The sequence below is a fragment of the Petaurus breviceps genome, unplaced genomic scaffold (assembly GCF_028583685.1).
Source record: "Petaurus breviceps papuanus isolate PSGF00001 unplaced genomic scaffold, PetGlider_PUasm1.0 38, whole genome shotgun sequence".
Taxonomy (NCBI): Eukaryota; Metazoa; Chordata; class Mammalia; order Diprotodontia; family Petauridae; genus Petaurus; species Petaurus breviceps.
In genome coordinates, this window is record NW_027186304.1 from 59,364,248 (window position 1) to 59,381,310 (window position 17,063).

The 17,063-nt window shown below is 36.4% G+C and overlaps 2 protein-coding genes across 2 annotated transcripts in view; both read right to left on the reverse strand.

Moving 5' to 3' along the window:
- The window catches only part of PXDNL (peroxidasin like), a 557,041-nt gene that overhangs the window by 170,808 nt on the left and 369,170 nt on the right, over window positions 1-17,063 (reverse strand). The window contains exon 6 of the mRNA XM_069099924.1: window positions 14,853-14,924. Within this exon, the coding sequence (XP_068956025.1) occupies window positions 14,853-14,924 (72 nt within the window). The remainder of the gene's footprint in view (window positions 1-14,852; window positions 14,925-17,063) is intronic.
- The window catches only part of PCMTD1 (protein-L-isoaspartate (D-aspartate) O-methyltransferase domain containing 1), a 548,363-nt gene that overhangs the window by 93,996 nt on the left and 437,304 nt on the right, over window positions 1-17,063 (reverse strand). The window lies entirely within an intron of this gene.

Sequence of the window (17,063 nt, forward strand, 5' to 3'; positions counted from 1 at the left end):
AAGATGTAAAAGATAAAATAGATAACTTTGATTAATTGAAACTGAAAAGCTTCTACACTGATATTACTGTATCTAGGATAAGAAGGGAAGTGGTAAAATGGAGGATTTTTTTTAGAATATTTCTCTGATAAGGACAGTATTCAGGACATATAAACAATAAATACATGTATGTAAAACTAATACTCAAATAGAGAAATGGTCCAAGTATAAGAATAAAAGTTTCTCAAAAGAACTGCAAATTATCCATAATCACATGAAAGTGCTCCAAATCATTAATAGTAAGAGAAATGCACATCAAAACAACTCTGAGCTTCCACCTCAGTATGCCAATTGGAAAAAAAATAACAAAAAATTGCAATAGTCAGTGGAGGGGGGCGGGGGAGGTTGAGGGAAGACTGGTATGTGAATACATTGTTAGTGATGCTGTGAAGTAGTATAACCATTCTGGAAAGCTAAAATAACTAAAATGTCATACAAACCCTTTGAATCAGAGACTTCATTACTGTGCTTGTACCCCTAGTAAGCTATCCATAAGAAAAAAGTCAATATATATTCCAAAATATTTATAACAGCTCTTTTTGTGATAGCTAAGAGTTATAAACAAAGTAAATGTCCAATTTAGAAATGTCTAACCAAATGTATCACATGAATTTAATGGAATACTACTATGCTGTAAGAAATCATGTATGTGGTGAATACAGAGAAGTATGGAAAGAGCTTTATGAACTGGTGCAGAGTGTAGTAAGCCAAGACAAAAAAAAAAAAACAATATACACAGTAACTATAACTATGTAAATGTGAATAACGATGATACATCAAAAAATAAAAAGTAAATATAAAAATAGTATAGAGATTAAGTGAAAATGGAATGAAGAGACATGAAAAGATATCCCCAAACCACCCTGTTGTGGAGGTGGGAAGTCCACAAGTGTTACACAGTGTACTTGTTTTCAGACTCTTTCAATGTAGTGATCAGTTGTGATGAATTTTTTTCCTTTCTAAAAAAACACTTTCATATGGGATGGTACTTAAGGAACAGGTGGTAGGGATACTTGGGATACTATGATAATGTAAAGAACAGAAAATATCCATCAAAACTTATTTTTAAATAAATTATAGCAAGACTGATGTAGAGATTGAGAACAAGCCTGCAAAAGAAAGATCTAAATTAAAATTCCAACCAGTGGGTCACAGACTTATTGTGCTGATTGTCAAATCTCTTGCTCTTTCAATACCACTCCCCTGCCCCAGAAACTTTAAAACTATAAATTGTAGACAACTGGTATGTGTATTTGTAGAAAGAATTTCCTCACTGGTCAAATCATAGGTCCACTCCACCACCATCCCCTCAAAAAAAAAAAAGTCCTATTTCATAGACTCTGAGAAGCTAAAAGAATTACATAGTACTACCATTAGAACTCAAAGCCAGGTTTCCTTTCATTAAATAAAGCACTTTTTTTTCACTCTCCCACAATGCTTTCAGATGTGATTCTTAGCGTTTATGATCTTCTCTTGGATGTTAATCAAAGGAGTTACATGGGGTTGGAGGTGCAGCCTTTTGTTTGAAACTCTGTATCTCCAGCTCTAAATCTATGACCTTATTATCTTATGGAGGGTGTAAGCATGTCCATTGTTGACCCCATTAAAATAATTAAGTGATATCCACTAGGAAGTGTTCATTAAAACCTCCTTTGGTGATGAGTGATTCATTCTTAGGAACTCAGTAATTGTTAATGACTTGCCTAGTTTGGGTCAGGGGTGGGAAACCCAAGACCTCAAGGCTAAATGTGGCCCTCTAATAAAAGGATTTGTTCTATGAAGGTTGGATTCAGTGAAAGGGCCACATTTGAGGACCTAAAGGGCTACCTGTGGCTTTGAGACTACAGGCTCCTCACCTCTGCCTTGGGCTATGGTGGGAGCCACTTCTGTTTAGCATGCCCATGAAAGAATCTTTATGGAAGAAGATAATTTTCTTTTGTTTTCTGGAAAGAGTCAGAAAAAGAAGAGGTCAAAGAATAGGCCTCATTCTGAGAGGATGAAGGGGTATATGATGCTTATAGATTAGTATAGCCTTCCCCACAGCCATGGCAACCTCTTGACACAAGAATTGATAGAGAAAATGGTGGAGTAGCAAGAATTCCTGAACCATAACATATAGAGAGTGGCCCAGGTACACGGCTATTGCAATCATAATCCCAGAGATGATGGAGCCACATGCCTAGTCCCCTGGGAGATCGGGAGTGAGGAGGAGAGGGTGACATTCCTGACTTTTTTTGTACAATGTAGAATTTCTAAATAGTTTAGCAACCCAATCCATAAAAAAGAAAATTAGCACTTAAATATTTATTTACTATAGAGAGGTAGGCCTGTGCAGTATCATCTCTTTGAGATAATTTCTGATCTATTATATATATATGTTTTCTTTGTAAGTAGTTGTATTTTCTCCCCCATTAAACCATGAATGCCTTAGAAGCAGGGGCTGGGGGCTTTTTTGCCTTCTTTCATATCTACATGTTTAGCAAAAATGCTAGCACACAGTGGGTACCTAACAAATGCTTGTTGACTTGACACAATTGCTAGAGAATCACAAAGACCTGGGTTTAAGTTCTGTTTCCAATTCATACTGGTTATGTAACCCTAGGCAAATTACTTAACTTCAAGACAACTCTAATTTACAGTGAAGGAGCCAATTGGCAATGGTACAAATGAGTTATCTAGTCCTCTAGTTCTCTAGTTGTCTAGTCCAGAAGTCCTTTTAACAATAAAATCATAGGTCTAGTCCCTATCTCCAACAATGACATCGCATTCAATAAATATCTACTGAATGAACTAGTTACCTCCTTTATAGAACTTCTGAGAATTAAAGGCAAAAATTCAATAAAATAACACTTTACAATCTCAGACAACAGACTTTTTCTGTTTCAGTATTTTCAAGTTTTTCTTTTCTTTCAATTTTTCAAAATATTTTTATTTAAAGTTTCGAGTTCCAAATTCAATCCCTCCTTTCTTCCCTCCTTCTCTGACCTCCCTGACATAGTAAAGTTAGATATAGATTATACATGTGCAATTATGTAAAGCATTTCCATATTAGTCATTTTGTACAAGACTCAAATAAAAAGGAAAAAAATGAAAATGAAAAATAGCATGCTTCAGTCTGTATTTAACCAATATCAGTTTTCTCTGAAGACAGATAGTATGCTTCATCATTAGCCCTTCTGGATTGCCCTGGATCATTGTATTGCTGAGAATAGCTGTCATTCACAGTTCTTCATTGAACAATATTGCTATTACTGCATACAACATTCTCCTGGTTCTGTTCACTTCAAAATGGAGTAGTTCATGTAAGTTTTCCAGATTTTTCTGAAATCATACTGCTTGTCATTTCTTTTTTTCCCCTTTTAAATTTATTTATGTTACTTTCATATCCTTTGACCCAGCAATACCACTCCTAGGGTTATATCCCAAAAAGATCATAGAAGTGGGAGGAAGACCTATATGTACAAAAATGTTTATAGCAGCTCTTTTTGTGGTGGCAAAGAATTGGAAATTAAGGGGGTACCCATCAATTGGGGAATGGCTGAACAAGTTGTGGTATATGCATGTTATGGAATACTATTGTGCTATAAGAAACAAGGAGCAGACGGTCTTCATATTTATCTTGAGAGGCTTATAAGAACTGATGCTGAGTGAGAAGAGTAGAACCATGAGAAATTTGTATGCAATTACAGACACAACGTATGTGTGATGACCAACTTTGATAGACTGGACTCTTCTCAGCAATGCAGTGATATAAGTCAATCCCAAAAGACTCATGATGGAGAGAAATGTGTGCATCCAGAGAAAGAACTAGAAAGAACTGAGTTTATATCCAGTTGGAAGCAAAATACCTGATCTTTTTCCTTTTCTTGTTTGGTTTTTTGTCCTCTTTACCATTTTTCATTCCATCCGATACAATCTGTCTTTATAACCTAACTAATGTATAATGTGAAAGTATTTACAGATCCTATACTTGCCTATATGCCACCATGGCGGGGGGGGAGGGGAGGGAGAGGAACAAAATGTGAAACTCAAGGAATTGTGGAATTGAATCCAGTAAAGTAAAAGGAAACAAATTAATTAATAAAAAAATAAATTTATTTATGTTTAGTTTACAACATTCAGCTCCACAAATTTTGGAGTTCCAAATTTTCTCCCCCTTCCCTCCAAGGCAGCATGCAATTTGATATAGGTTCTACATATACCTTCCCGTAAAACATTAGTCAAGTTGTAAAAAAGAATTATAATCAATGGAATGAATCATGAGAAAGAAGAAACAAAACAAAAAAGAGAGAGAGCAAGTAGTTTGCTTCAATCTGCATTCAGACTCCGCATTTCTTTCTCTGGAATTGGATTGCGTTTTCCATCATGAGTCTTGGAGTAGTCTTATAACCTTGCATTGCTGAGAAGAGCCCAGTCTATCAAAGTTAGTAATCACAGATACAGTGTGTCTATAATTGTGTACAATGTTCTCCTGGCTCTGCTCCCCTCACTCAGCATCAGTTTATATAAGCCTCTCCTGGTTATTATGAAGTCCATCTGCTCCTCATTTCTTATAGAACAATAGTATTTCACTACATTCATTACGACAACTTGTTTAGTCATTCCCCAGTTGAAGGGCATCCCCTTGATTTCCAATTCTTTGTCACCACAAAAAGAGCTGCTATAAATATTTTTGTACATATGGGTTCTCCTCCCACTTGTATAATCTCTTTGGGATACAGCCTTAGAAGTGGTATTGCTGGGCCAAAAAGTATGCATGTTTTTATAGCCCTTTCGGCATAATTACAAATTGCTCTCCAGAATGGTTGGCTCACAAACCCACAAACAATGAATTAGTGTTTCAATTCTCCCACATCTTCTCCAGCATTTATCAAGTTCCTGTTTTGTCATGTTAGCCAATCTGACAGGTAAGATGTGTTACCTAAAAGTTGTTTTGATTTGCATTTCTCTAATTAAAGGTTATTTAGAGCATTTTTCATATGATTAATGATATCTTTAATTTCTTCCTCTGAAAACTGCCTGTTCATATCCTTTGACCATTTATCTATTGAGAATGACTCGGTTTATCATATACTACATGATTATAGTCATTTACTATAATGTAATTTTTACATGCTGTTTTTTCCTTGTTTATCCCCCTCTTACCTCTCACCCTTTTCTTTCTCACAAGTATTTTATTTCTGATCCCCACCGTCCCCAGTATACTTTCCCTTTTATCGGTACCCTCTCCTCTTGTTATCCCCATTCCTTTTTACTTATTTATAGGATAACATAGATTTCTTTATCCAACTGATCATGTAATTACTCCATCTTGATTATTCCCTCTTGAGCCAATTTTGATGAGAGTAAGGTTTAAGCTTTGCCCTCCAACCCCATTTCTCATCTTTACCTCAATTATAACAGCTCTTTCACACCTCTTTATTTTGTTTTTTTTGGGGTACTGTCCCATCAAAGTCAGCCTATATCCACACCATCTACATATACTCCTTCTAATTTCTCTTACAGTAATATAGTTGTTAAGAGATACTAATGCTATCTTGCCATATAAAAATATAAAGTTTAACCTTGTTAAATTTCTTAAGTTTTCTCTTTCTTATTCACTTTTTATGTTTTCTACCTTTTTGTTTCACTTGAGTCTTGAACTTGGAGGTCAAATTTTTTTATTCAGCTCTGGTCTTTTAATTAGAAATTCTTGAAAGTCTTCTATTTAGTTAAATTTCCATTTTTTACCCCGAAAGACTATATTCAATTTTGAGTAGGTGATTCTCGGTTCTAATCCTAACTCCTTTGTCTTCCAGTATGTATTTTGAACCATTCAGTTCTTTAATGCGGTAGCAGCCAACCCTGTGTAATTCTGACTCTAGAGACCAAAATACTTGAATTGTTTCTTTGTGACTGCTTGCAATACTTTCTCCTTGATTGGTGAGCTGTGTAATTTGGCTATGATATTTCTAGGAGTTCTCATTTTAGGATCTCTTTCAAGTGCTGATAGGAGGATTCTTTCAATTTCTATTTTGCCCTTTGGTTCTAGTATATCAGGGAAACTTTTTTGATCATTTCTTGAAAGATGTTGTTCAGGCTTCTGTTTTTTTTAACCATGGCTTTCAAGTAATCCAATAATTCTTATATTATTTCTCCTGGATCTATTTTCTAGGTCAGTTGTTTTTCTAATAAGAAATTTCATATATTCTTTGATTTTTAGATTTTGTTTTATCATATCTTGATGTCTCATAGTGTCATTAGTTTCCATTTGTTCAAATCTAATTTTTAAAGGATTATTTTCTTCAGTGAGCTTTTTTACTTCCTTTTCCATTTGACCAATTCTATTTTTTAGGGACTTATTTTCGTTGATAAATTTTTGTATATGTTCTCCCATGCTGTTGACTCTTTTTTTCATGATTTTTTCACATTATTCCTATTTATTTTCTCCATTTTTCTTCTACTTCTCTAATTTGCTTTTTAAAATCCTTTTTAAGCTCACCCTGGAATTTTTTTTTGGGGGGGGCTGAAACCAAATTACCTTTTTTTGAGGTTTTACATGTAGCCATTTTGATACTATTGTCCTCTTCTAAGTTTATGCCTTGATCCTCCCTATTACCATTGTAACTTTCTATAGTCAAGCTCTTTTTCTTTCCACTCATTTTTTCCCTGTGACTTGGTATTTTCATGTGAGAGGTGGCCTCTGTTCCTGCACTGTCCAAGCTTTTTGTGCTGCCGTTCTAGATCTTACTGCTAGCTTTTGTTGAGTTTCCATACTTAGCTGCTTGCTTTCTGGTGGAGGGTAGGCTTCCCTTCTGGCTTGGGGAAAGGGGGTCCCTGTTGGCCACCCCTGGGCATGGGTTTTAGCTGATAACCTGCTCTAGGGTGGGGCCTTACCAATGAGTTGCTATGGTAACAGAGTCTTTCTGGTATCTGGCCCTGGAGGAGGGATCTTGTTGCTGGTCTGCCTCAGAGGTGGGGCCCTGCTGCTAGGTTGCTATGGAAACAGGGTCTCTCTGCTGGCTAGCCCCAGGGGCAGGGTCTTGCTGTTGGACAGTCCTGGGATGGGGCTTCACAACTGGTTAGGAATGAGGTCAAGGTCTGACTGGTAACTTGTGCTGGGATCTCTGGGGTGGGGCCTTGCTGTACTGTATAGACTGCTTATTTGTCTAGGGAGCTGAGGGTTAACAGGAGGAAGGAACCTCAATGGTGGATTGCCCCAGGCTTGGAGCCTTGATGCATGCCCCCTGCTGTGGGGCTGGCAGAGATGGCTGCTGATGTTCCTCTTAGACCCCTCCCACCTCAGTGAGACAGAACTTTCCTGCTAGGCTGGTAAGCTGCTTTTCTGTTCCCAGATTGGTGCTGAGGAGGGTTTCTAGTTGTTTGGAGGGAAATTGGGGAGGACTTCAGAGGGTTTCTTCTTCACTCTGCCATCTTGGCACCAGAAGCACCAGAAGTGATTGTCAAGATTTTCATAGGAATTTTCTAAAAGAAGTCTATACTTTTGTAGGTACTATATTTGTCCAAAAACGCTTATCAGTGTTCTTGGGCACAGCTGATGGATGTTATTAAATGACTTGCTCTCTTTCCCAATACAGTTACTCAACAAATATGCATCTATTTCCTAGGTTTTCAGGTTGCCTTAAGTAGGGTCATCAAGAAATTTCTGTCAGGTCAAATGGTCACACTAGGGATGAAGAACTTGCTTTTCAAAAGAGTCTCATCCTCTGAATAATCACTTGCAAGTAGTAATACAAATCCCATCCAGACACTGAAAGAATTTAGTATTTTGGTGATTTATTTTTTGTCAGTGGTGTAAATATTTTATTAATTCTTTTCTTTTCATTTGGCATTATACAAATTCAAATGGCAGCTGATTGGAGAAACTCGTGGTATAAGGATACCCCCTGATCCCTTAGCTAACCTTGAAGCACAAAAGAATGAAGCAAAGTTATTATGTTTTCTCCCTCTACCCTAGACCAGGAAAAAGGGTTTTGGTTAAGCAGAAATATATGTGTATATCCCAGATCATCTTACTTGTCTCCTGAGGAATCTGTAAGAGGGTCAAGAAGCAACAGTTAGAACCTAACATGAAACAACTGCTTTATTAAAGATTGGGAAAGGAGCATGACAAGGTTGTATATTGTAACCTTGTTTATTTAACTTATATTCAAAGTACATCATGTGAAATGCCAGGCTGGATGAATCAAAAGCCAGAATTAAGGTTGCCAGGACAAATATAAATAATCTTAGAAATGCAGATGATACCACTTTGATGGTAGAAAGAAAAGAAGAATTAAGAAGCCTCTTAATGAGGGTGAAAGAGGGGAGTGTAAAAGTTAGCTTGAAACTTAACATCAAAAAAACTAAGATTATGGCAACTGGCTCCATCACTTTCTGGTAAATACAAGGAGAAGATATGAAAGCAGAATCATATTCTTGGTTTCAAAGATCACTGCAAACAGAGACTGCAGCCATGGGATTAAAATATGCTTGTTCCTTTTAAGGAAAGCTATGGCAAATCTCGATAGCATACTAAAAAGTAGAGACATCACCTTGCCAACAAAGGTCCATATAGTTAAGGCTATGGTTGTTTTAGTAGTAGTGTATGGCTCTGAGAGCTGGACCACAAGGAAAACTGAGTGCAACAGAATCAGTGCTTTCAAACTGTGGTGCTGGAAAATACTTCTGAGTACATCTTTAGTACATCTTGTACAGAAAAAAGATCAAATTAGTAAATTTTTAAAAAAAAATTAATTCAGACTATTTATTGGAAGGTCAAATACTGAAGCTGAAACTTAAATACTTTGGCAACATAATGAGAAGCTGGGACTCTTTGGAAAAGATCCTGATGTTGGGAAAGAATGAAGTGAACAGTAAAGGATGAGATGGATAGTGTCATGGAAGCAACAAACATGAGCTTAGACAGACTTAGAAAATAGTAGAAGACCAGATGGTCCATAGGGTCAGGAAGCATCAGACATGACTGAATGACTGAACAACAAAAATATATGTACGTAGGGGCGGCTAGGTGGCACAGTGAATAGAGCACCAGCCCTGGAGTCAGGAGAACTTGAGTTCAAATACAGCCTCAGACACTTAACACAAAAAACTAGCCATGTGACCTTGGGCAAGTCACTTAACCCCAATTGCCCTACCTTCCCCCCTCCAAAAAAAAAAAGCAAATATATATGTATATATATACACACACACATACAGACATCTGATATATTTGTGTTCATGTATATATATACACATATAATGTGTATATACATACACACACATGTCTGTGTGACAATTTATTCTTCAAGTTTCAGAAAAACAGGTTGTTTTTTTTTAACTGTTTCTAATATCTGACCACAATATTCAGAAACATTGTTTGAGTTTCACAAAATCCTACTTGGTAAGAGCAACACAGACTTTGAGGGCTCAAGTGTACATGAAAATAAGCCAGAACCTATAAAAAAAGAGTCTCATTAAAAACACTATGAAGAATATCATAAAAATACTTAATGAAAATATATATAACAAATATGAATATAATAGAATGATATCCACCTGAACTTCCAAAAGAATTTTTCAATTTTAAGTTGTTAATAGAATCCATTGAGAAAGTTAAGGAAACATGAAACCATTCCAGACCCAAGAAATGGAAAGAGTCACCCAGAGAAGTATTGTAAATCTCATGGGACATCATTAATAGTTCCCCCAGTATTCTTATCATGGCAGAATCTAATACAGCCAAGTGACAGTAGTACACTCATCATTTCAGAGACTTGGGATTTCAAAGTCTTAAAAATCACCCAATGAAAAAGTGAGTTTTCTGAGGTAATATAGAAAAGGGAAGAAATGGGGTTACAACCCAAGTCTCCTGGCTCTCTCATTCTGAATATTTGATGATATATTCCACTGAGGAATAATATGTATCTGCACTACTATCAAATAATTTAAATTCAAAGAGGGAGAACTATCTTCTCCCATTCAAAATTTAGATTATGGCATCCATTTTTTTAATGGAACTTTCACTTATGAAATTACATGTAGCATGGGAGAAAATACTCAGAAGATTTTAAGTGCTGTGCAGAATGGTGTTTTAGCTAAGTAGATGTCCTTCATTTTGGAATAGCTAAAGAAACTATGGTACATGAAATTAATCAGATGCTACTGTACTATGAAAAACAATGACTATTAAAAAATTAGAGAAGCTTAGGAAGGCTTATTTGAACTGATACAAAGTAAACAAAACCAGAAAAAAAGTATATACAATGACTACTACAATATAAATAGAAATAACAACAGTAAAAAAAAGAAAATGCAGTGTAATTATAATTATCAATCCTGACCCTAGATAATTAGATGAGAAAATTTGCCATCTTTCCATTTTTACAAGGGTCTATGGGCATAGAAGATTGTATATAAAGCAAGATTTGGTAGATATCTGGTCAGCTTTGCTCAAATGTTTTTTTCCCCTTTTTCACTTCATTTCATTTTATTTTTTATTTTTGGTATCAAGTAACAGCTTGATGACTAGATATGAGAGGGAAGCATACATGCAGAAATGAAAAAGATGTAAATATAAATTGTGTCAATAAACAATAATTTTAAAGGGGAAAATGAATTGTATTTTAGATATAAAAAGCACAGATTGCTTGCTCAGGAAGTGCATTGTTGGGTTCTGATTGTCCTGGATTATTCCTTGTCATTGATCACTTTGTTGTGTCAGCAGCTCAATTGAAAAATAGAGCAAATTCAGCATTACTGAGTCCAAAAGTTCATTCATCTGATTAGCACTCTCAGGTCAATTTCTAGTAGGCTCATCAAAAGGACTTTGCAGTTGCTAAATATGAAAGAGTCAGTTCTCGCTTCAGTGCCCATGTGAGATTCTTATCTCCATGAATGGGAGCTAAATGTAAGAAATAATAGCATTAGAGATCCCTTGGGACACATTAGAAATGCCAAGCTCTAACGGGCTGTAATGTCTCACTTTCCTTAATTACAACATCATTCACCCGCCAGGTCTTCATGGGCCATATGACACTTTCTTTTCTTCTGTGTTCTTTTAGCCCTAGTTTTTCATTTTAAGAAATCAAGTAAAAAGGTCAGGTCTTTTATTATTATTATTATTATTACAATGGCCTACAATTAACGTGTCCAGAGTAACTGAAGAATAACAGGAAGAGTGGATTTTTTAAGCTAAATATGACAAAAAAAAATCTGGGCTAGAGGAAACCAGAGTCTACCCTTCTATTGAAAACTTTATTTTGTAATGTATGCTATATAATAGTAGTGTCAAAGTCACATAGAAACTGGGGTCATGAAACTGCATAAGGATCCCTGAAGACTACATGTTGACTTTAAAATGTAATTGTATCTGTTTTATTGGATTTTGTTCACTATTTCCCTATGATGTTTTCATCTAGTTCAGGCAGTGTTTCAGGACTGTTGAGTGCTATACATCTGACAACTCTCCTGTCCAGGGAGATTATTTACAAACTCTGCCTAAGTATGAAACATGGATTGTTCAAAAACATTCCTTTTTGAAATGCTAGATGACGCAGAAGAAACACAAATATGTTCACAAGAATGGAGAAGCTTTATTGGACATTTCTTAGGTTTATCAAAACTTTATCCTAATAGCTAACATTGCTATAGCACTTGAAGTTTCCCAGAGTGCTTTACATGCATTATCTCATTTGATCCTGACAATGACTCTTTGAGGTAGGAGCAGCAGGTATTTTCATCCATCCTCTTCTTGCAGCTGAAGCAACTGGGGATCGGAGAGAGGTTAAGTGTCTTGCCCATGAGCATGCAGTTAAGAAGTGTAAGAGGCTCAGGATTCCAAGCTCAGCATTCTTTCTGCCACTCTAAGCTACTTCTCTAGTGCTAATTTTGAAATCACTAGGATCTTTGTATATACTTAACTCTAATCTCCAGGTGCTATGATGTAAGGAAGAATAGAAAAGAAAGTGAGCAGGCCCAACCTCTGCCTTATGATAACTTCTACTCTAAAAGAATAAAACGAGGCAGTTATTCATGCCCACCTGTGTCACTTTTTTGCATGAAAGATAATTTTGGAAAAAAAAATGAGTCATCGAGAATGTAATTTTTAGGGTGCAGTGAAGTGGTACGGTGACTAGAGCACCAGCCCTGGAGTCAGAAGGACCTGAGTTCAAATCTGACTTCAACACTTACCACTTAATAGCCATGTGACCTTGGGACATTCACTTTACTTTGCCCTTCCTTCCCCCCCCCCAGCAAAAATATGTGTGTGTATATAAATTTTATATCTGAAAATAAAATGAGAAATAATTTATGTTTTCATAGTGCCTTTCACCCAAGGCCCTGGAAGCACTTTCTAAAAGTCATTTCATTAATCTTCATAATACCCCTGTAAGGTAGTACTTATCCACAATTATATTTCCTATTGTACAGATGGAGAAACTGATGTCAAGTGATCCATAAAATGTCACACATATGGACATACTGGTGACATTAAAAATAGAATTCAAACTCCTTTCTCCCATTCTAATATTTTACCCATTAAATCATATAGCTTTGATCACTAAAATGCTTCCAAATAATTTTGAAAATGAAATTATATTCATCTGTAGGTATAATTCATTTGGTTGATTTTTCCCTCTAACTTTGCTTCAATCTTGAAAAATCTCTAATATAGCCTTAAACCGTGGAAATTACTTAACCTTTGTGACTCAAACAACTACTTATCTATCAAATCATAGACAGGGTACAACCAACCTCAGTCAAGGGAGTTTCCACATTGGAAGTTCCCCATCTTGACAAAATCATAGATCCTTCCAGAATTTTGATATTATGACCTGTAAGTAGTATAAAAGATTGAAGGAGGGGTGGCCAGGTGGCTCAGCGAGTAAGAGCACCAGCTCCAGTGTCGGGATGACCTAGATCAAATCCGGGCTCAGATACTCAGCACCACACCCAGAAATAACTGGCCGTGTAACCTTGAACAAGTTACTTAACCCCGATTGCTTTAAAAAAAAAATAAAAAAATAAAAGATTAAAGGAAAAACTAGGTACACTATAGTACTCATTCTGTCACTGACAACAGAGTTCAAAGCAAGTTCTTTACATTGGTTTCCTATCTGTGAAATAGAGAAGAAGCTTTCTATCTCACTGACATTAATGCGACTATATAAAACACTTTAAATCTTTGGAATAATAGTATACTTTGCTTAAAACAAACATGGCCAGACTGCTCTATGACCCAGTTTCATGTCACCTTGGACATTTATTAGTAATTATATTTTGTGTTCCAGTAGCACACAATGAAAAAGTTTTAATCATTTGAACCAGTGGAAAAATAGTATTAAGACACAGAAAGTGCAAGGTGTGAGTGGGGTGGAGAATCTCTGGAGAAAAGCTAAGAAATTATATTGACAGCAAGTTATGATTTCAATAAGATGTGTAGAAGATCAAATCATCAGATATAAGAGATGTCATTATATAATAAATTCTCTCCTAAGCATATCCCACTAATATAAACATATAAACATATCCCACTAATAATTGAAGAATCAAATCCAATAAATAAGAAATTAGACAGGTTAGATGACAATAATACAAATATCGGAAGACCCTATAACAAAAGGTGCTTGAGTGTTGGTTAAAGAAACATCATTGACATTTCAAAACAAATCCTACTCACCTTTTTCACTGGATTCTATAATTAACAGTTTTAATGAAGCAAACAAGCAAAAAAAAATCATGACTTTGTTAAGAACACTGGTAAACGTAGATTTAGACAAATAGATCAAAGGTAGAGAGATATGTTAAATTTCTTTGGCATAGGGTATAGGCCCAAAGTACACTGTATTAAAAAAAATCAAGATAGATTGCCCCAGTTGTGGGTGCCTTGAGAATTAACAAACATGCTAAGAGGAAAAAAAAAAAGAAATGTTGAGAAGAGGAATCATTAAGAGAGGTAAGAATGAAGCAGATCCTTTCTTTCACTCATAATCTTTAACATTTGAAAAGGTTCACAGTATTGTCTCCTGGCACAACTCACCAAAAACATCAGTATTTTACTCTTGTTGGTTTTTGCTTAGCCTTCACACTCTCTTGCCCGTAAGTCTTTTTTTCCGGCAGCAGACACATTCAGATAGCTGGCAAGGCTTAAGTTGTAACCTAAGGCCACCAACAGATGTTCTTTTGTCTACTTTCTGAAATGTTCTCAATTACCTGGAACCATAGAGTGGAAAATCTATATCTTTGTCATTCATCTAACAGCTGAAGCTTAGATTTGTGTGTATCAGGGAAAAATACAAGGACACATAGAAAAAAAAACAAAGAAAATGGGTAAGCAGAATGGAGAGGGTGTGGAGAAACAGTGATCCACAAGAAAGAGCATCTGAAAGAGAAAAGTTTAATGGAGAAACAGATGAGAATGATGAGGAAAATGAGGACTGAAATAAGGACCACAACAGAAAATGAACTGAACTTATCATATAATTCCTTTAAAACTCGAGTGCTATAACATTTTTCGTTTTTAAGAAAAGTTTAAGATAAAGATTAGAAAGTCTTTAGAATTTAATAAGGAATCATTGGAGAAGAAACATGATAACAATCATATAACTCAGCAAGATTTATGAGAAATAGCAGGTTGACTATAGTTCCATCTATGACAAAGTATCTCAAATATCTTTTTCCTCCACACAACTACGATAATCTGAAACATTTTTCTGCCTAATACTCCAATGTTGCCATCACCTTTCAAATTACAAAAAGTTAAAGGAAAATCACTTCTTTTTATCCTATATTATTTCAATTTTGATATAGGAGGAAATATCTTGAAAACTTACAGTCGCTTCAGTGAATCCAGATGAGAAAAGCTCCCAGCTGGGATTTTAGACAATTTGTTGTTGTGCAAAAATCTGAAAAATAGAAAATAATGCTTAAACAAAATAAAATAATAATAAATATTTAAAACAGATATTATTCCCCAAAGGATAACTTTTAAAAAATAAAATGATTCCCCAGAAATGTATAAGAATAATCAGTAAGTATTTGTTTAAGAAATATGTATCATCATCAGTATTATTCAATATTGCATTAGAAATATTACCGTGTTTCCCCGATAATAAGACCTATCCCGAAAATAAGCCCTCCCCTTACTGTGTAAAATTCCTCTAAAATAAGCCCTCCCCCGAAAATAAGCCCTATTGACATTGCTACTGTAGTGAAGGTGATCCCCTGTGCTACACGCTACATTAAGGTACCCTCTGTATGCATCGCCCCCCCTCCCCAGGTGAAACGCAAGCCGCGCTCCAAGCTGCATCCAATCAGAGCTGCAGCAGTGAGCGCGTCATCCTGTTCTTCCCCAGTGATTTGCTTGCTGGCGCCATTGAGAGCAGTGCCGTGGAGGAGAGCTGAGGCAGGACAACATAAAAACCCGGTATGTAAGCGGGAGTGAGGGGGCATGATGGAGGATAAAAAGGGCATGATGGAAGAAAAAAGAAGAACTCAGGGAGCATGATGGAGTGAAAAGAAGGACTGATGGTCATAATTTTATTATTCTGTCTGTTTTGACCCCCAGACATGAGTACAAAAAGGAAGAGCTATACTGTTGAGTATAAGAAAGCAATTGTAGAGGAGTCACATGGCAAGAATCTTGCAGTTTTCTGTAAAGAAAAATTTTGGATCTTCAAATGGTCAGAAAACGGAGAGCAGATTATAATAACCTCAATCAACAGGTGGATGAGGGAAAAGGGAAAAAGCGCAGGTCTGGATCAGGTCAGCAGCCCTTATATCCTGACTTGGAGATCCTCATTGGTGAATGGATTGCTGACAGGAGAGCAAAGGCCTTGGTTGTGCGCAGGGTTGATATTCAAGCATTTGCCCTTTCAATGGCACCAGAGTTTGAAATGGTCTCAGAAGGATTCAAAGCATCACAACACTGGTTGGACGGTTTCCATCAACGGTATGAACTGTCCCTAAGAAGATCAACAACACTGTTTAAGCTGGAAGATGCTGAAGTTATTAAACGTGCACTTGCATTCAAGTCCTTTATTGATAGGATCTACATTTCCAAGTACCAAACCTGCAATATGATTGCTATGGATGAAACTGCAGTGTTTATGGGACAAGGATCTCAAACAACAATTCATCACAGGGGTGCAATGTCAATCTACATTCCCACCACTGGCTATGAAAGTGCACGGATCACCTGTGTTTTGGCAATTCGTTTGGATGGAAGGAAAGCCACACCTCTAATCATCAGTAAGGGCAAGAAAGATAAGATTGAATGTGTATCTGGCATTTACGTTCTTGAAACCGAAAAAGCCTGGTGTACACAAGCCGTTATAAGAAAGTGGGTTGATTTAATGCTGCCACTTGTTATGCGAGGTAACCAAAGAGGTCTGATAGTCTGGGATTCAGCCAGCACTCACCGTGCTAAAGAAATGAAGAACTTCCTTGCAGAGAGAAGAATAGATCAAATAATGATTCCTGCAGGAATGACTGCCTATCTCCAGACCCTTGATATTGCAATAAACAAGCCATTCAAGGACCATTTGCGCATGGAAGTCAATGACTACATTGAAAATAGAATGGAAAGAAATCAGCGTGGAAACTTTGTGAAGCCCTGTCTGCAAGAAGTCGTGACTTGGGTGAAGAAGTCATGGGATAAAATTACTGACAGCTGTGTCGCCAAGGCACTACGAGCAGGTTACCTGGACAAGACATATTCATTTAAAGAGAGCTATATTGCTGGACATGACAGATTGGGTCCACTTCTTCTGAAGGAAATGGAGGCGCAAGACATCCAGGACAGAATTCAGGGTATGGACACTTATGACGATGTTGTTGAAGAAGATGACATGATCATTATTGAATAAAGGTACATTTTTTTGTTCACATTTACCTGTTTATTAAAATTGCTGTCAATGTTTATTAAAATAAGCCCTCCCCTGAAAATAAGCCCTCTGGTGTTTTTCTGTCCAAAAAATTAATAAGACAGTGTCTTATTATCGGGGAAACACGGTAACAGGGCAGCTAGGTGATGCAGTGAATAG